The following is a 20,376-nucleotide window of genomic DNA, read 5'->3' on the forward strand; positions in this document are numbered from 1 at the left end:
TCTCTGTTTTCCCAGTGCTGAGCTCAGGACCAGGCGCAGAGGAGAGTATATGCCAGAGGGAGGGAGAAAAGGCTGGGAAATGGGGTGGGTCTCTCTCAAAGGTGGGTAGTTGGAAAGTGAATGAGCCTTTCAGTTCCATTAATCCTCTCCAGTCCCAAGAATGCCGAGAACCCCTTGTTGGTATTTCAGAGCCACCACCATTAACTGTCTCCGTGTCCCTCTCTTATATGCCCTTGCTGTTGGGTCAGCTATGCTGTATCACTTAAAAGAACTAGAAAGATAATTTACAAGACAAAGTGTATTGTATTTTCTGTGCCTTTTAAAGCCTTTGCTTGCCAGAATCTCACCTATTTCTGATAGTGTGACTTCTTTTGGAAATATATTGTCTGAGCCTTAATGCTGTGTTAACATTTCTAAACATAAAACAACCTCCATCTCTGGCACCTCAGTGTTTTTACTAGGCATGGTATCCACTCTTGGCTTTCGGCAAAAGGGAAAATGTGTGCTAAACTTGGCCCTCAGGAATTCACCAAATATGTGTCAGTGGTGTTGTGTTTTTTCCTCTCTATGGAGAAGACACTATGTTTTAGAAGACAGGTGTGGTTAAGTGTCAGGGCATTGGCGAAGTGTGACTGCTGGGAAAGAATCTAGGTGTTTGAGGGAACAATGAGGCATTGCCCCAGCTTAACAGAGACAACCAGAGCATCTTGGGGGGTAGAGAAATGGTGTTTGTGTTTCCCTTACAAAAGAAAAAACTATTAAAAAGGAAAGCTGGACATCAGCCTTGGAGTTTTCCCTGAGTGATGAGTGTCAGTGTGGAAGCAGGTTGGCTTGAATCCATTATCCCACAGGCTGCAGGGACAGTGTTTTATAACTAGGACGGAACACAGATAAGATACCTTGGTGCAGGGGTATTCCAAGTTTTCTTTCAGGTATGTTACATGTCTCTAACTGTAGAAAAGCTACATGCAAAGGAAGCAGCTTGAAATTAGTTTTTTCTTTATACGTAGAAGGTATAGTGTGTTCTGGAGATAATCTCGAGCAGTGATCATCAACCTGGCCAAGCACCGGATTGTTCGAGAGTGCATTTAGCTTGGACCGTACCTTAGATTGACTGAATGAGAATTTTCTGTGGCGGTTAAGATTTATTGCACTAGAGAAATGAGTCTGGTGTTGAATTTTTCAAAGCTTAATGAAATTAACTTTATAAATAGTTTATATACCTTTTTACCAACTTACTCCTGTTCCAGAGCTCTACTCTAAGAATATAGTCAGGAATTTGGACAAAGATTCATGGAGAAAAATATACAATAGCATTATAGATGATAGGAGAAAATTGGAATGACCTATATGTCTTACAGTGGGAGAGTGGTTAAATTAATTGTGGAAGAGCCATAATGTTGGATGTATTCAGCCAGTAAAATGGAGTTTTTAAGAAGATATTCATAATGTAATTATAGGCAATAAATGGCAAGGCACAAAATTACAAATGTACACAAATGGACAAATATTATATGATTTCACTTATAATGAAGTACTTAGAAATAGTGAAGTTCCTAGAGACAGAAAGTAAAGTAGAGGTTGCCAGGGGCTGGGGGTAGGGGGGAATGGGGAGTTAGTGTTTAATGGATATAGAGTTTTAGTTTGGGATGATGAAGCATTTCTGGAGAGGAGGGTGGTGATGGTTGTACCACATTGTGAAGGTACATAAAGCCACCAAAATGTGTACTTAAAAATAATTAAAATAGTAAAATTTATATTATGTCTATTTTACCACAGTAAAAAGGAAGACCTTTTCCCTCCAAATGCTGTGGAATGAGTGAAGGAAAATGGCAAGAGCTGCAGTACTGAGCTCTTCACAAAAGGCAGCCTTGTCTGCCTCTTTGGAGAGCTCAGTTGTGCTCTATGTGAAAGAAAATAAAGTTTGTATCTGTGAAAAAAAAATTATGTATGTACAGGAGGGTCTTTTTAAAAAAAAAAACGCATAGAATCATAGAGATAAATCCAAATGGTAACACAGTATTTACTTTTTAAAAAAATTTTCATTCCAGTATATTTAATATATGGTGTTAAATTAGTTTCAGGTATACGATGTAGTGTGATTCAGTTCTGTACATTACTAAGTGCTCATCATGATAAGTATATTCTTAATCCCCTTCACTTATTCCACCCACCCCCCACCCACCTCCCCTCTGGTCGCCATCAGTTTGTTCTCTATAGTTAAGAGTCTGTTTCTTGGTTTGTCTTTTTTCCTTTGTTTATTTGTTTCTTAAATTCCACATATGAGTGAAATCATATGGTAATGTCTGTCTCTCGTTTTTTGTTTTTTGTTTTTTCTTAGCATTATACTCTCTGGCTCCATCCATGTTGCAAATGGCGAGATTTCATTCTTTTTTATAGATGAATAATATTCCATTGTATGTATATTCTGCCTCTTTAGCCATTCATCAGTCAGTGGACACTTGGGCTGCTTCCATAATTTGGCTATTATAGATAATGCTGGTGTAAACATCAGAGGGTACATCTTGAATTATCCTCTTGAATTAGTGTTTACATATTCTTTGGGTAAATTCCCAGTAATTTGATTATTGGATCATATGGGAATAGCTCTATTTTTAACTTTCTGAGGACCCTCCATACTGTTTTCCACAGTAGCTGCACCAGTTTGTATCCCACCAACAGTGTGTGAGGGCTCCTTTTTTTCCACATCCTTACCAACACCTGTTGTTTCTTGTGTTTTTTATTTTAGCCATTCTGACAGGGTGGTAACAGCATTTTCTTCTAGGTGATGGAAATATGGGTTGTTTTTGTTTTTTCTATCTTTAAAAATTCTGTAATTTCCCCTACTGAATTTACAGTAGATGCTCAGAACAAAGACTTATTAAGGAAAATAATATTAAATGTTTCTGTCTTTGTTATCTCCACATGAAGGGTGATGTTAAATATGACTTCTATTTAACAAATAGTCCAGGATTTAATCCTTCCAAATATGGTTCATTCCCTGTAAAAGAGTCCCCTGAGAGCCTACCATTGATCAGGATACTTGGTGACTTACCTTTCTGGCCTGGGATACATTCTGTGGATATCCCTAAAGAGAGTACATCTTCAGATTGTGGTGTTTAATGAAAACCTGGGGACAGTCACAAATGACCTAAGGCCAAGCCTTGTGATTAGGAAGGTGGTGCTGTGAATACGTTCTTTTCCTTTTTGAAATATGGCTATCCTCGTAAACACCTCGAATGAGGATTGGGTGGTCTGGGAAGCCCTCCAGTTTTATATTCCACCATTAGATGAAAGGTGTCATCTCTACTTTGTGAGAGGAGGGATCTGCCATCACCCAAACCAGCAGTTACTTATCATTTAGGGTTGTCAGTTGTAAGCAACAAAAAGTGACTGTAACTGATTGAAGCACTAAAGAAATTTAGTGGAAAGTTATTAGGAAGCCCACAGACTGTCCAGGAATGCAAAAGAACAAGGTCAGAGAACTGACGAAAACAAGGGAGGCTGCTCAGCCGGAACATGGGCAGGACCAGGCCACAGATCCAGTCCAGGAAGGACACAGCTGCTTCCCCTTGTGTGGTCAGCCTGGCCCCGGGCTCTGCCTTTGGTGCGTGGAGGCTGCTGTTATGGCTGTCACTGCTGCCCTCTGAGAGCATTTTCCCCTCTGCTGCTTCTCTGCATCTCTGTCACAGGGTCTACGTTCTGAGCAGGTGCAGCCAGTTGGCCAGGCCCCCATCCATGTCTGCTGCCAGGGAAGCTGGGTAAGGGAGTCTCTGGCATTTTCCAGTGTCTGTCATGGCAGGCCAGTTCTGCCTCCCGCTGAGACTCTGAAGGGGAGATGAGGGTTCAGATGCTGGGCAGCCAAACAAATGATAGATGGCTAGTACAATTAGTACATGGCTATCAGTCAGTCTTGTTAATCCCTGCCAGAGTCCATTAATGAGCAGGTGATTAGCCCTCAAAATGCCAACAGCTGCTGGTATCAGTTTGCTCCCGGTCACTTAAGCATTTTCCCCAAGGGGGACTGTCAGAAGTCCCAAACTATAGGCCGATTAACCACCGGGAGTTCAAGTACCATGTCTTCCTGTGCTACAGCCGGACTGAGAGACAGGGTTGCCTGCTCTGTTGTTTATACTTGTTAGGAGTAGAGGTGGGGATGGGTCAGGGGGAACGTGGCAAAACAGGCAACATTCAAGCACAGCCGCTTATAGACGTCCTTGCAAAGGCCCGGTAAGAGTTCCAAGAACACAGTGACTTCAGAATTCAAATAACCAGTCTGGCGGTCGGGCTTTTCTCTGTAGCTGGTGGAGCAAGCACGGGAGTCAGCCCTGACTTTGGCAGCGGTATGATACGACACCGCGCTCTTGCCTGGGTTGATGACCCATCTCAGTCCTTTCATCAGAGCCCTTTAATCATAGCCAGGAGCCTGCTCTTGACTGTGATTATGATTTCTGTCCCTAATTTTCACATCATCTGTTTAGTACTCTAGCTCCAGGCCTCCCGGCAGCTCCAGACACCAGTGTCCCGGTGGACAGGGCTCTGGCAGGTTTTAGGGGAGTTTACACATCCCTGGAGGCAGTACAGCAAATGGTAAACAGCCATTTGTGTCAGGTGAAGCCAAACTGCTTCTGAGGGTCTAGACAGCAACTGAGAAAAATGCATTAGTCAAGGTTTTAATGCATATAATTTTCCAGCAAAGGTGTTTACTTGCTCCAACAGCACACTAAGAACTGCATTGGGAAAGACCTCTTTAGCATCTTACACCCTTTACATCCTTTAAAAGACCTCGAATATGAGAATGCTTTAAAAACATCACCTGGGTCACATAGAGCTATGGGGGGACAGAGGCTGGAATCCTCATTTTTAATGTGTGCCTCTGTGGTTCGGACCACACTTTAAGGAGCTCTGCTCCTTGTGCACAGCCCGGGAAGGTGTGAGCCAGCTGAAGGCCTTTAAGAGGGGGCAGACCATCATTCCCTGGGGCTTTTCACAAACTAAATCCCCCCATGATTTTATTTTTCGGACTTCTTATTTTTAAGAGAAACTTTTTTTTAAAAAATATGAACTCTTACTCAGATTATTCAGTCAGTAAATCTTATTCAATCCATAAATCAAATAGAAGTTCTTTTCTGGTTGAAGTGATCATGGCAGCCAAAACTCACACTCCACATGGATTTCCCTTCAAGGACCCTGAGGAGCTCACGCTATACAGATATGGGGCTCAGTGTGACAGGCCTCCAGGAGTGGACAAGATGCCCTCTGTCCCTAGCTTGGGGAGCTGGACATGATTCACTCTTCCAGTGTCTCACACAGATGGTCAGTAAAAAATACTCAATTAATGGTTGTGACAATTTGGGAGACTCCTGCTTTGGAGGGACCAGGAAAACCTCAATGTCAAACCTTTCAGCTTCTTTTCATCAGCCCACGTGCTTCTACTTCCATTCCTGTTTGAATGCTTTTTACTCCATGTAGTCATCTGGCAAACTCAAAATTTTGAGACAGCTGGTAAGTTGAAATCATCTTTCTATGCGGGAAACTAGATGTTACAGAAATACGTTTTTAAATGTTTTACTATGAGCTGCCTTGAATCCATTTGGAAAGTAGCTGGAGTGTAAATAGTGAATAATACTAAATGAAGTTATATGCAAATCAGAATAAAACCACTTCCATCTAACTGACCTGGCAGAGAATGAGAAGGTGGCCATCAAGGCTCTGAGGGATGCCTCCTGGTGGAGGATGAGGAAAGGAGATTCACAGAACAGTTTTGTGTTGTTAGATAGTTGGTTGTTTTTCTTTATTCTTCTTCTACTATGAATAAAGAAAAAAAAAGAGTTCTGATTTGTTGTCTCTTGCCTTGTCAATTTTTGCCATTCTAACTGGCATAAGGTTACAGTATCTCAGTGTGGTTTTGATTTGAATTTCCCTGATGGCTAATGATTTTGAACATTTTTTCATGTGTCTGTTAGCCATTTGTATGTCTTCATTGGAAAAGTGTCTGTTCATATCTTCTGCCCATTTTTTGATTTGATTGTTTGTTTCACGTGTATTGAGTTTGAGAAGTTCTCTGTAGATCTTCAATATTAGTCTTTTATCTGTAGTGTCATTTATAAATATTTTCTCCCATTCCGTGGGCTGCCTCTAGGTTTTTTTGACTGTTTCCTTGGCTGTGCAGAAGCTTTTTATCTTGATGAAGTCCCACAAGTTCAAATGTTGGAGAGGTTGTGGAGAAAGGGGATCCCTCTTACACTGTTGGTGGGAATGCAAGTTGGTACAGCCACTTTGGAAAATAGTGTGGAGGTCCCTTAAAAAGTTGAAAATTGAGCTACCCTATGACCCAGCCATTGCACTACTGGGTATTTACCCCAAAGATATAGACAGACGTAGTAAAGAGAAGGGCCATATGCACCCCAGTGTTCATAGCAGCATTGTCCACAATAGCTAAATCGTGGAAGGAGCCGAGATGCCCTTCAACAGATGACTGGATTAAGAAGATGTGGTCCATATATACAATGGAATATTACTCAGCCATTAAAAAGAACGATTTTTCAACATTTGCTGCAACATGGACAGGACTGGAGGAGATAATGCTAAGCAAAATAAGTCAAGCAGAGAAAGACAATTATCACATGTTTTCACTCATTTATGGAACATAAGAACTAGGAAGATCGGTAGGAGAAGAAGGGGAAGAAGAAAGGTGGGGGGGAACAGAAGGGGGAATGAAGCATGAGAGACTATGGACTCTGGGAAACAAACTGAGGGCTTCAGAGGGGAGGGGGGTGAGGGAATGGGATAGACTGGTGATGGTTATTAAGGAAAGCACATATTGCACGATGCACTGGGTGTTATATGCAAGTAATGAATCATGGAACTTTACATCGAAAACAAGGGATGTACCGTATGGTGACTAACATAATATAATAATAAAAAAAAAAGAAGATGTGGTCCATATATACAATGGAATATTACTCAGCCATCAGAAGGAACGGTTACCCAACATTTGCAGCAACATAGACAGGAGTGGAGGAGATAATGCTAAGTGAAATAAGTCAAGCAGAGAAAGACACTTATCATATGGTTTCACTCATTTATGGAACATAAGAAATAGGAAGATCGGTAGGAGAAGGAAGGGAAGAATGAAGGGGGGGTAAACAGAAGGGGGAATGAACCATGAGAGACTGTGGACTCCGGGAAACAAACTGAGGGCTTCAGAGGGGAGGGGGGTGGGGGATTGGGATAGACTGGTGATGGGTATTGAGGGCACGTATTGCATGGTGCACTGGGTGTTATACGCAAATAATGAATCATGGAACATTGCATCAAAAACTGGGGACGTACTGTATGGTGACTAATATAACAAAATAAAAATTATTTTAAAAAAAAGAGAGAGAGTTCTGAAAGCAAGATTGAGAAAGCAAACTGAAGTGCCCTTCCTAGATTTTGACATGAAAGAGTATGAAGTGATCTTTTTGTGACTGATACAGAGCAAAGTTAGGTAGAGAGTGAGCTGTACGTCAGACACTTTCAATGCCAAGTCAAGACTTGTAAGTAAAGGGTAAATTGACAGTGAGACAGATATCAATCTGCATCTCAGACATTTCGTTTTCAAACACCTTTTTTTTAAAAAATTGTTTCTCACTTGGTAAAGTTGCATGTGTTTAGTTTATTAATAAAGCTATATTTTTATGATAAATTGCTCAAGTCATACTTTGCTTAGGCCACATTTCCATGGCCATTGCCACACCTTTGGTGATAGGGTACTTAAAATTTCAGGTCAGGATTTGTTTTGGAGAATTATTTTAAAGGTTAGAAAATCTCTGTCAAAGGTTAGATCTCTAAAAGTAAGGAACCAAGTCTCCTACTTGCCAGTTGTTTTTGGTGGGTGAATAAATAGGGAGTGCATCCTCTGTGTTCCCTCAAGGCCTTGAATTCCATCTCTTGGGATTGAAGGGCCCAATAAATAGAATTATCTTGCTTGAGGAAAAGCAATATACAGAGACAGTGGAGTCAGGATTTAGAGATTGAAAAGATCTTCATTACTAATAAAGCATATGTTGTAGTGTGTGGTTTATATCTGTGGGCAAACAGCATTCCTAATACTGGACCTGAGGATCAGACAGGCCTCCTAGTGACAGAGGCGCAGGACACCGCCAGCTACTCTCCAGGGAAGGAGCAGAGCAGAGCTTGAGTTCTCTATCCACAGGGTGGCTGCAAAGAGAAAGGGAACATGAGGAGTAAAGCCACAGTTACCAAACTTTACTGGCTCCCAGCCCCGGGTATCCCAGCACATCTTTTTTACACAGTTCCATCTATTAAGTAACTTGGGTCTAAACAGCTTATGAATAGTGGTGGTAAGCTTGGTGTCTGACGAGTGTCACTGTGTTCCCCCTGAAAATATCCCACAGAGCCCCTGTGAGTTTGCTGGGGTGCCCCAGGGCCCTGTGGTGCATAGTTTAGAAAATGCCGTCTCCTTCAGAAATCAACAACAAAATTAAGTCACTGCTTATTCTCTTGGAAGAGTGGGTGAATGAGAGTGGAAAAGAAGCCAGGAACATTACCCCAGTGGAGCTCCTCCACATGGAAGAAAACTTTGGGAGAGGGAAGACATACACTCTTGTGCCGCCTCCCCCCCCCCCCCCCCCCCGCCCCCGCTCCCTACTCCCATCCCCAAAGCTTCCAGGTTTGAGCTCATTTATCCCAGAGCTGATGTAACTTCCCAGCCTAGGAGACTGGATAGTATGTGTAGAGAAGCTGTACCCTCCAGTGTTCTTGGTACCAGGTATATCTTTGGAAGGGAAATGCAAAGTGAGATGGTAACCCCAGGGACATATGTGGAATACATTTCCGCAGCCTACCCTTTCAGTTCTGCATGCCCAGAGGTCAAGTACTACAAAGGCCAAGGAGAAACTTCTTTTTATTTAACTAAGTTAGATGCAGACTGTCAATTCTGTAGAGCCTCTGAGCACCAGAGCTTTTTTCTTTGCCCATAGCTTTAAATGGAAGGGAATCTGCAGTGAGAAAAATGAATAGCTGAGCCTCTCGTGTATACTCCAGCCCAACAATAAAATGGCCACTCTTTATAATGCAAAATTTATATTAATATTGAAAAGTAATAGACGGTGGATTTCTAGTCATAAACAACTAAATATTTCCTGTGTGTGCCTCTCATTTAAACCATAGAACCGTGCCCAGTCAGCATTTATAGCTTGATTGGTCATGTGCATTTCGATCAGTCAGATTGGCCTTATCAGTAAAGTACCAGTATTAGCAAAACACAAATTGTTAAATGTGCAAAAGATTTACCAAAGAGGTCAAGTATTTAATTCATTTGTATTAAAATTTTACTATGTCATACCCAATACGTACAAATTTAAGAGTTTGCAAACTGTGAAAACATTTTATTTGACCCGTTACCTCCCTTCCCCACCGAAAAACAAGGCATCTTTCAGGATGGACTACACGGTTTACTCTGAACTACTCTGTTAGGGAGGAGGCACTGTTGAGTAGAAGACATGAAATGGAAAGACTGGCTATGGGTACCACCAGGGATGCCTGTGGAAGGAAGAAGGGCGGCCGGCAGAAGCATGCCTCTCCAGGGAGGTCCAAGGACCTTCTCGAGAGGCCTGCTAAACAGCACACACCCCTCCCAGCCTCACCTGCCGCACTGCAGGTGCTTCTTGCTTTCCTTTTCCCTTGCTGTTTTGTCGAAGCCTGCCGGCTTGGACCTCACTCTGTTCCTCCCTGGCCCCATTTCCACCTGTGTGTCCCAGCTCTTATTCTCCTATTCAGTTTCACTCCTCCAGAGATTCTGACAACTTAAAGGAGCCCCCTTGCAGGCGCAGTTTCCTTGTCAATAAAATGGAGATAATTAATAATCTCTGCCTACTTCGTGGAGTGATTATTGAGGATCAAATGAGTTGTATGTTAAAGCATTTGGTTAACTGCAAAATGCTACATAAATGTCAGGTGTTGTAAATAATAAGCTGGTCTCTTCTTCAGCTACAGGAGTTTCCACGCATATTTTAGTTACCCTCTGAACGATTCTTTGTCAAGTAGCAAATGTAAATGCTGCTGGTTTTTTCCTGCTTGGCTTATGGTGGCTCCTTTGCAACTTTATGATGTAGGCTGAATCTTTAAGTACTCCTTTGGCTCATATCTCTTCCCCTGAACACCCATGCAAGATCATAATCCATAAAACACAGAGGCAATAACTCCTTTTAATTGCCAGGAGTTCATCACTTGCTAAGTTCTAAATGCAGTCACTTAGACACTTGCCTTGAAAAGCCTGTCTCTATTTCTTCCACAGAGCCGAGACTGTGTGAAACTGGGCCCTCCTGCCGAGGGAGAAGTTGTCCAAGTCAAGTGGCCTGATGGCAAACTCTATGGGGCAAAATATCTGGGATCAAATGTTGCCCACATGTACCAGGTGAGTGCTGTCCTCTGTGCGATGCTGGCTGAGATGGACAGGAGAAGCCAGAGGGCAGGTGTATATCCCTTGTGCTGCTGATCCATAAGCCATAGGAATTTGGAGTACCTGTTATTTTGTAAAGGAGGCAAAGATTTGGTGTCTAAGGACCCAGATAGTGGAGTTTTATTATCAAGTTCAATGCTGGGAAACTAATAGCATTTGATGGGTGGTTTAATTGTAAAGAATATTAGTTGGGCCACAAAGATAAGCAACTGGATGTAGACTGCTTTCTTGTGTGTACCTCATAGGGGAGAGACTAATTGGCTGCTTTCTCTCACTGTAAGCCAAGACGGTGATGGCCCTTCATCAGCCAGCAGCCCCTGAATGGGTGGCTTTTGTCTGAGCGACATACCCCTATTGGGTGTCTCCTCAAACCTAAATTATGCATTGACACGGTTGTGGCCACCTAAGCTTAAAGGAGTGCTTAGTTCACTAAAAGTACAGCAATCGGATAAGTATTCTGTTCACTAAGGAGCTCTACATATTACTAGATAGCACATACACAATTAAACAATAGAAATATTTTATCCCTGTCAGAAATGAGGAGTTAAACTCTAACAAGGAAAACAACATGGATGGCACATGTGCATTTATATTCCTTTAGGCTTTAAAAAGGAACACATTTATTAGGATCAGTGCCTTGTAGTGCTTTCAGTAACACGGTGGCAGAAATCACTGTTCTCAAGCTAAGCAGTAGAGTAAAAACAGGAAGACTGAAGTAAAAGAAGAAAAAGTAAGAAGGTTCAGGCCTGTTAAGTTAAAAACAGCTTGAGAATGATAAGACTGCCGTTTCAGCAGAGAAATTGTTCAAAGACTGATAAGGAGGACGGGCTTCAGTGGAAGAGTACGTTATAAGACATTGCACCAGGAACTAGAGCAGTGTAATTGCAGGGGTTCAGAGAGGTTTAGGGAGCTCGAACATTTTCTAAGGTCTAGAAAAGCCCAAGGCAAGTAGGGAGGGGAGGACATTTATACACATATTGTGTGTGTGTGTGCTCCCACACACGTGTGTGCATGTGTGTGTGTAAAGGCTATTTTCCCCTTTGTCATAGTGTTAAGTTGCTGGAGCTTCTTTGTATCAGAATGTTCAGAATTAGGCAAAAATCATAAGAAATCATGATAATACTGGAGACTCCTAGGAAAGAAGCATTACTACATCATTCAAAAGGAAATAATTATATTTGATTAAACAATAAGTGCAAAAGTGAAGCATCTTACATGTAGCAAAGCTATTAGCTACATGAAAAGTATCATAATGAGGACATGCTGAAATTCAGGCTAATTCGTAATCAGTGTGTTAACTTCAGTTGAATTTATGATGGCCTATCAACATAGAACTATAAGCATATTTATAGACTCAATGAAAAAGTTAAGGCTAATATTAAAGTTGTCTCTCAAGTACAAGTAGTTTAAAATTCCTCATTAAGCCAAGTGCCCTTTTGAGATCATTTTGTGTTTTGTGCCTAATTATTCAATCTCATCATTGAATAAGCAAAGTCATTTATACAAATAAATGTAACCAAAAAAATTCCTATTGCACAGTGCTAACTATCCTAAGTGTGTGTACTTTTTGACCCTCACAGTAGCCTTGTAAGATAAATGTTTTTGACTCTTATTTTACAAGTAGGGTAAAAAGGTTACATGAACTTAATGATTTGTTGAAGAGCACACAGCTGGTAAAGGGAAGGGCCAGAGTTTACTCTCAGCTCTGTCCCAACTAGGGTGAACAACCATTCCAGCTTGCTAGGGACTGTCCTTGATTTTGGCGCTAAAAGTCCTGCATCCCGGGAGACCCATTGGTCCTAGAATGATTGGTCATCTCGCTGTACTCCTTTTTAGTTTTATAATTGCCTTTCTCTCTTTCTAATTATCTAAAACAGAAGAAAGGTAGGTACAGATAGTTCTAGCTATGGTATCAAATTGTATAAATGAGATGACACCTTGGCCTAATTAAATAAGAAAGAAACCATTCTGCTAAAACAAGGCCAGGAAGAGAAGCCTTTCCTCATCTCAGCCTTCTGGGAAGTAACAGAGGCGCTCTCCTGTGACCGAGAGCTAATTCCACCCTACTGTTTCAGCTTAGTCAATTGTGAGCAGTACATGGATAAGAAATTTAATTATATATATTATCCTTATTGTAATTTTTTTAAACTCCAACAGGTTTTTTATTAACATAATGTAGCTGCATGGTTTCACTTACCTTTTAACTAGAAGTGCAAGCCTATTTTTATAGCTTACATGTACAGAATTCAGACAGACAACTTGGGGACTTCAAAAATATCATAAATGGTTTAGGTTAGAACATATTCGCTATTCTGTCCTGATTGCAGCCCTTTTGTTGTTTGTTCCTGGTAGAGGTCACGTGTGGTTAAACCTAAACCAAGAACATTCACTCCGAATCAGGCATTTGATGAATTTCCCCCAAGTGATCTAAGTTTCTATTAGCCAGTGTCACTTACTTTTCTCTGACAAAATCTCCTAAAATGTTGAACAAACTGGTTATGAAATTATTTGCTGCCATTTTATTAGCTTCAAGAAAAAGTTTTAAATTTTCCTTTCAGGTGAAGGTTTTTACACAGTGTTGTGGTTTACATGTTATGAGGTTGAGAACCTGGGATTTTCCTGGCTGAATGGTTCAATTTGATAAAAGTGAGTTTTGAAAGTTAAAGTTCTCTAAGAACTTGAAAAATTACTTTATCTGGGAGGATTATTATGCAAGAGTAAATATATCATCATTTCTCCCTCATATGGTATCAGAGCCTCTTAAAGAAACCAATGGTACCTACAGGCCCGGCCAATCTAATGCTAAATGGGCCTCCATCTATGTTCTGGGAAATCATTTGAGCAGCAGCTATATTTCTTTGTTTTTGCTTTGGGGCTGAGGATAACGTTTTCATATCACATATTCCGAGACACTCATTTTCAAGAATTTTGGCCTGTTTGAAAACATATATTGTTCTTAGTTTGATAAGGGAAAGAACTTTCCTTCCTTCCTGAGCTGTTGGCCGGTCCTCTTGTTTGTTCTGCTTGACTCCTTTGTTCCCTTTCATTATGTAGTTAGTTGGAACCTTGGAAAAAACGGTGAATGCTTCTCTGTGCACAAAAGTGTGTGTGTGTGTATATATACATATATATCATGATGTCTTATTTCTCATTAGGTTGAATTTGAAGATGGATCCCAGATAGCAATGAAGAGAGAGGATATCTACACTTTAGATGAAGAATTACCCAAGAGAGTAAAAGCTCGTTTTGTAAGTGCTGGCAAGTACCCCTCAGGGATCTGCAATGTGAATCTCTCATCCTCTCCCTCTGTTTCCCAAGCCCAGCAGGAAACATGCTCAGGCCTTTGGACTGATTTTCAAGAAAGCCAGTGCAACTTTTCCCTTATGTAGGCAAACCTCAAATTTGGCCCCAAACAGGAAACCAGTGCAGGTTCCTTGTTTTCCTTTCTAATGAGGTCAGCTGATCTAACACTTATTGGCATACCAGAATAGTTTTTGAATACATACTCTGTGCCAGGCACTAGGAACATACAAAGGTACCGTCCAGGGATTTATAATCTTGTCAGCAGAAGCAACATTAAACGAAGTTTTCAGTAGTAGATTAAAGGGGGACACGGTATAAATGAACGTGTGGTTTTCTATAGCCTTATCATATATTGATTAATGTCTCTCCAGAAACTCATTAATGTTTGTGTCCGTTCATAATTAAACCAAGCTCTCACTTTTATAACTAAAGGAATAAAAAAAGCCCAAAAACTAAGTGTGGGAATACTAAAGCTGTTTAAAAAAAAAAAAAGAAAGAAAATGTTTTTTGGTTTCAAGCTTTATACATGCCATTAAAAGACAAATAAACATGCACAAATAATCAAAACTGAAGTTGTTAAAAAATATAATTCACAATAACTTAGTTTTCATTATTATATCATAAAATATTTAGTGGACCCTGAAATGAAGTCACTTTTACTCATTTAGAATTGCATCTACTACATCTGCAAAATGATAAATTCTGAACAGGGAAATTTGAATGGGATTTTTCTGACTAAAATGAAAAAAAAAAAATTTTTTTTTTTTTTTTTTTCAGAATAAATGACACCCTTAGTTTTCAGTGAATGCTTATGATACACTTTCCTGCAGTGTAGTTACCTTAATTTGGAAAATCCTTGGGTTCCTTAAATCTTCAGTTGTATATTTAGCTCGTTTTCCTATCAGGTGGGGTCCTGGGAACAGGGTAACTGCACCAGGTATCAACTGACTTTCTGAGCTGCATCCTTGCGAGGAGGCTCTTTCAAAGTGAAATAGTAAAGAGCAGAGTGATAGTAACAGCCCTGCTACCCACCCAGTGAGAAACGTGACACGTGGGGGGCCCACACACCTGAAGATAGATTAACCGCCAGATAAACTTCAGGGAGAGAGAAAATCAAATATTCCTATTGTAAAGACATTGGCTAATTCCTAACAAAGATCTAAAAAATCTGTCCATACCCTACATCTTAAAAATCTCTTAAGAACAACTTTCTTCTTCAAGATGCCAAAGATGGCTACCTCCCAGCCTGTGCTCCTGTCTTCCATAGATTCTCCCTCCTCTCCCTGCTCTCCCTTGCTCCTCCTCCATTCAGTCATTCATTCACCTAGACATTGAAGGATGGGGAATGGAGTAGGTGGTCCTCTCTAAGGCTCTCAGGTCTTTGATTTTCTAATGCATGTATGATTAAGCACCAGCTGTGTCTTGTAGATTTCAAATACTATTTCTTAATCATATTAAAAGAATGCTTTTTACTTTCTGCTCAGATCACAATTTCTTTGTTCCATAATAGATTTGTCTCCAATACCAGGTTGCCTTTCTGCATAGTTTTATTTGAACCCAGCTCCTGAGTTTCCTAAGATCCATTTCTCTGAATAATCACACCAACATCCAACTTTTTTTTTAATTCTCAGAGAAAAATGTTTAATTAAAAATAAGAGTCAGTAAAAAATATATAAATCACATGTATTATCTGAATGTAACCTGTTATATCAAACAACTGAACCTAGTGGAAAATATCTTCAGGAACAAAGGCTCACGGTCACTAAATCCAGTTTGCTACCTCTGTTTTTATGGATTCGAAGACTTATGTGCTCCTCTTATAGCAATCCAGCCTTTCCTTCAGGTCATATATAACCCTCTGGCCCTTGGTTGGTCTATCTATGACTGCTATTTTTTTTTTCCAGTTGGTGAAACAAATCTAATTGGAAAACTCATTGATGGAAGATATTTTATGATTAGAGAAATCTCTTTTGTTTTTTTAAAGGAGGGATGGGTTAGCAGCCTCACTGCTAAACAGGAGGCCTCATATTTTAATGACTTCTGCTCACTCAGACACACGCTGACTTGGGAAGAAATTTTTCAAAAGAGTCAGCAGTCCACCTCGGTGATTTTGCGGGGGTTCTTTCCCACTAACTTCAGAAATGGCCCCATTACCTTTTATTGTCTCACAGAATAACCATGGCAACGGTACATAATTAAGTAGAGCTCCTGGTAAATCGGTTTTATTATTGTATTTGAGAGGCTGACTTTTGCTGTTCTCACACAGTGACAACACTTTCAAAGATGCTTTATTTTCTCCTTTGATAACTTTTAGCACTTATAAAAGGGAAAGATTACTCAGAGGAAGTACTTTGCCAAGAATGAATGAAACAAAAATGTTTTCTCCTAATGGCAGAGGGTGCCCAACCAACCCATAATCTTTTAGGTATTATTTTCCCGAGTGAAACAATGTAGTGTCTTGGGGTCCATGCAGGTAGCCTGTTGCCCTGGATAGCCACCTCATGAGCTGGCGGGGAACATGCCCGCTGTGCACGTGGGTCTGTTTTCTACTTTTCAGGCTTCTTTGTAACTGTTCCATTGTTTATCTCTTCTTCATGACTGACCATGTGTTTCAAGTGCTTAGAGCTGGACTCTGCCTCTGTCACCAACCAGGGGAGGTGGCCTCCTCAGTGACAATGAGATGCACTGTGCACTGGCATCACCTGGAGTACTCTACCTCAGTGAAAATCAGTTGGAAATGCACGTTAGGAGACAAAGTAGCAAGGAATTAGGAAGCAAAAGCAGTGTCGTAATGTAGCCTTTACCTGCGCATAACAGAAAAAGCCCACACTCCTTCACTTGGGTAACACGTAGTTGAGCAGTGACTGAGTGGCTGGGCATGTCGCTTGGTGTGGAGAACATGTAAAAATCAGTACTCACCCCCTAATGTCCTCACCTTCAAGGGGTTCAAGGAATCCCTAGTGCAGAGAAAGTTAACTGCCCCTCATCTCTGCCCCTGACCTCGTTCTACTGCGTTGACACATAAAGTCTTACAGGAACCCAAAGAAGGGTCCTCAAGTTTGTCTGTGGCAGAGAAAATAGAATAGTGTCCATGAAAAGGAAAAAGTGCATCTAATGACAGAAAGGGATGAACCGCTAAGGTGTGGCCAGGAACTGCAAATAATTCTGTCTGACCAGCACGTGGGGTAGGATTTTGCCAAGTTATATAGGTCTAGAGAGCTTGGATACCATCTTAAAAGGCAGCAAAGCTATTGAAAGACGATAAGCAGGGATGTCATATACTCAGATAGTTTGTAGAGCACTTTCTTCTAGTGGTTCTGTAGAAAATAGCCTGGGGTGCGGCATTTGCTGCAGTGGTGTAGAGGAGGAAATGTGAGGCCTGTACCATGGGGCCAGAGGGACAAAGAAGAAAGGATGGAGAGCTTCGAGGAACAGGTAGGAGGGGACCTGGATGGGGATGGGGTACATTTACAGTGACAGGTTTGTGATCACTGGAGCTACGTGGATAGGATAGTTATACTGTGTATGGAGTATGGGAAGGATAGTAATGGGGAAGGAGCACTTTGAGTTGCATTTAGGGCAGGTTGGTTTGAAGTGCCTTTGGGATCAGTACTCTGAGATGCCTGCTAGACAGTTTGACATGCAGGCCTGTGCACAGAAGGAGGTCTGAACTGGAGTGAGAGATATGAGCATCCTTACAGAAGAAGGAATTGAAGCCATGAGTGCGGGTGTGAGGACTCAGGGAGCATATGTGGAGAGGAGAAATGCAAAAACATCGGGAGCATCAGAGTTGAACAGATAGTTAAGAAAGGAGAACCCCTGAGACATCAACAGTGAGCAGCCAGAGGAAGAAGAGAGGCAGGAGGAAGGGCTTATAAAGTGTCAGAGAAGAGAGCAATTCCAGCAATACTTAGGTGACAGAATAGTCAAATACATTTAGGGTGGGAAAGTGTCATAGGAACTGGACTGGAGCAAGGACAGTTTCGGGGAAGTTGTATGGGCAGAGGCCCAGAGGTAAATAGGAGTGGGGTGAATTAGAGATGACTGTTGACAGATTGGTCAAAAACCTGGTTGGACAAGAGCCAGAGGGGAGATGGTGAGTGAGGGAGATTTAAATGAGAAGACTTTAATCCTGCTTCTGCTGGGGGACGGTCCCTGGGGGTGGGAGATCCTGAAGAAAGTTGGGGCTACATGGAAGCAGGAGCCTGGATGAAGCAGGTGGGGAAGCCCCAAATCCTGGGCTAGTGGCCTGGCCTCTGCACAACCCCCCCCCACCCCGAGCTGGCTAAATCAGATATTTGTCCATTCTTGTCATGGTCAAGTTCTGTGCTTTCTGCAGCATGACACTGGCTCTTTCTAGTCCACAGCCTCTGATATGCGGTTTGAAGACACATTTTATGGAGCAGACATAATCCAAGGGGAGAAAAAGAGACAAAGAGTGCTGAGCTCCAGGTTTAAGAACGAATATGTGGATGATCCTGTGTACCGTACTTTCTTGAAGAGCTCTTTCCAGAAAAAATGTCAGAAGAGACAATGACCTGCCTGTGCTGCTGCAGGCAACAGAGCAACTTGGCCGGAAAAGGAAAGCGGAAGGGACAAGCTTGGGGCCGTGCGAGGTGTTTCACTGGGGTAGGTGACGGGGTGTGTCTCTGACAGTGGAAAATTGGGCTTTCCAGAGTTTGGTCGCCCAGACCACAGATTACAAGTGTTATTAATTGGACACAACAATCTGAAGCCCTCCCCTAATCTTGCTTTCACTTGTGAGCAATTGTCTTCGATGATCCCAAAGAATTTTTCTAAGTGAAAGGAAATAATAGCGACTCGCCCACCAAAAAAAACCACTGACAGAGGAGGTGGGTCCTCACCTGTGGCCTAATGAGGCCCTTGGTCAGAAAACACATGAAGACTTCTCTCCCCAACCCCAGCAAGTGGGAGCCTCGATACCCAGGTAAGAAGGTGATAATTTATATATTTTCCACAGTCAGGGAAGGACTCTCACTTATTTGTTTTAAATGGCAGTTTTTATAAAACATTTTTAAAACACAAATGGCCTGTATGGTAATGAGATTTACCCGTGTGCTATCTGTAATTTCCCTTGTACAGAACTTTTACATTTTTTTATATCCCTATTACTTTTGATTGTGTCTGATGAGAACTGAGTTGTTGGCCTTTGTGAAATTTTTGGCTCTTGAGAAAGAATTCTTATGAATTGTATGGGAATTTTATATATTTAAAGAGGGAGATCTGGGGCTGTTATTTTTAAACGCCTTTTTTTTCATAATATTCTGAGTAGATATTTATAAAATATATTTCTTTCATTATGTGTTTGTAAAATTAGAGTTTAAATAAATATGCTTTGATGCATAGTTTTCAACTAATATGATTTTTCTTTTTTAAAACAGCCTGAAAATGTACTAGTGTTTAAAAATAAAGATTTCCATTTTCTCCAATTCTGTCTTCTGACTTGCTTTTTTGTTTATGTTTAAGTCAACAGAAAAACAAGTTTTCTTTAGGAGCTGGCTAAAAAGTTTGTCAGGCTCTTCTTCATTCACAGACTTTTTACATAACTGGACACATCGCCAGACCTTTCAGACCTCTCACTGGGCATAAAGTCTCCTCTGCCCACAGTGCCAGTTGGTATTTTCCCTCAGCTTCTTCTAGGCCTTGAAGAACTCTGAGCACCTAGAATCTGGAGCTTTTTTCATCCCAGGTTTCTTGGTCCCCGGTTACCTTTAGGAAAGGCTGTATGGACCCTCCAACCCCTCCCCTCACTTTATAGATGAGCTGTGGAGGACAGGCAGGGAAGAGATTGCCCGGGGTCACAGAGTCCTTCGTGACTGCTTCAGTTAACTATGGTCACAGTCATGCTGTATTCCAAACAGCTGCTGAATTTCCATGGCCAGCCATGGGAGGACCAGGCTGGCTGGTCTAAGCTGGGCTTGGCTCCGCAGCTGTGCTGACCTTGGCTTGGGCCAGCTCACATGTCTGCTCCACATGTCTCCCGTCATCCCACTGGACCCAGTGAACGAGCTCAGGTGTTTTCTTCTCATGTCAATGGTAGAGGCCTAAGAGCGAGTGAGCCCAGCCGAGTAAGCCTCATTTCAGTCCGCTCTGTGGTGTCGGTTAACGTCCTACGGGCCAAAGCCCAGAGCCAAGGATTTGAGGGCATTTCAAAGTTTCATGGCAAAAAGTGAGGATGTATCATGTTACCGGGTAGAGAGTAAAGAACTGAAACTGTAATAACAGAACCACAGTTAAATTTCAGTTCTCCAGACTGCCTGCTGGCTGAGTGCTCATTTTCCAGAGTGCCTCATGCCTGAACTCTGAGCTGGGGAAGAGCCCACCAGTCTTACTTTTACAGGGATTGAGCATTCCACATTCCCTACCAATCGTCATATGTTTTATCGAGTAATCAAGCTTGTGTTTTCTATCTCCAGGTTTTGAATGGAACTGACCTGCCTACCCCAGGATATGCCAGGGAAGTAGGCCTGTGCAAGGCATTAAGAAGAATTAATCTAAATAGGATCATTCGTTCTGTACAAGTTTGCCTGTCAGCAAGATTTCTGATTGGCTGCCACAGGGAGGAAATATGCAGAGTCCTATGT

The 20,376-nt window shown here is 41.6% G+C and overlaps 1 protein-coding gene across 10 annotated transcripts in view; it reads left to right on the plus strand.

Annotated features, from left to right (window-relative positions):
• Positions 1-19,221, plus strand: part of KDM4C (lysine demethylase 4C) — a 419,337-nt gene extending 400,116 nt beyond the window's left edge. For all 10 annotated transcript variants that reach the window (XM_048223474.2, XM_048223476.2, XM_048223479.2 and 7 more), the window contains 3 exons: positions 10,304-10,423; positions 13,624-13,716; positions 18,132-19,221. In XM_048223474.2, the coding sequence (XP_048079431.2) occupies positions 10,304-10,423; positions 13,624-13,716; positions 18,132-18,308 (390 nt within the window). In that variant the 3' untranslated portion in view covers positions 18,309-19,221. The remainder of the gene's footprint in view (positions 1-10,303; positions 10,424-13,623; positions 13,717-18,131) is intronic.
• Positions 19,222-20,376: the final 1,155 nt, after the last annotated feature.

The sequence above is a fragment of the Ursus arctos genome, unplaced genomic scaffold (genome assembly GCF_023065955.2).
Source record: "Ursus arctos isolate Adak ecotype North America unplaced genomic scaffold, UrsArc2.0 scaffold_18, whole genome shotgun sequence".
NCBI lineage: Eukaryota > Metazoa > Chordata > Mammalia > Carnivora > Ursidae > Ursus > Ursus arctos.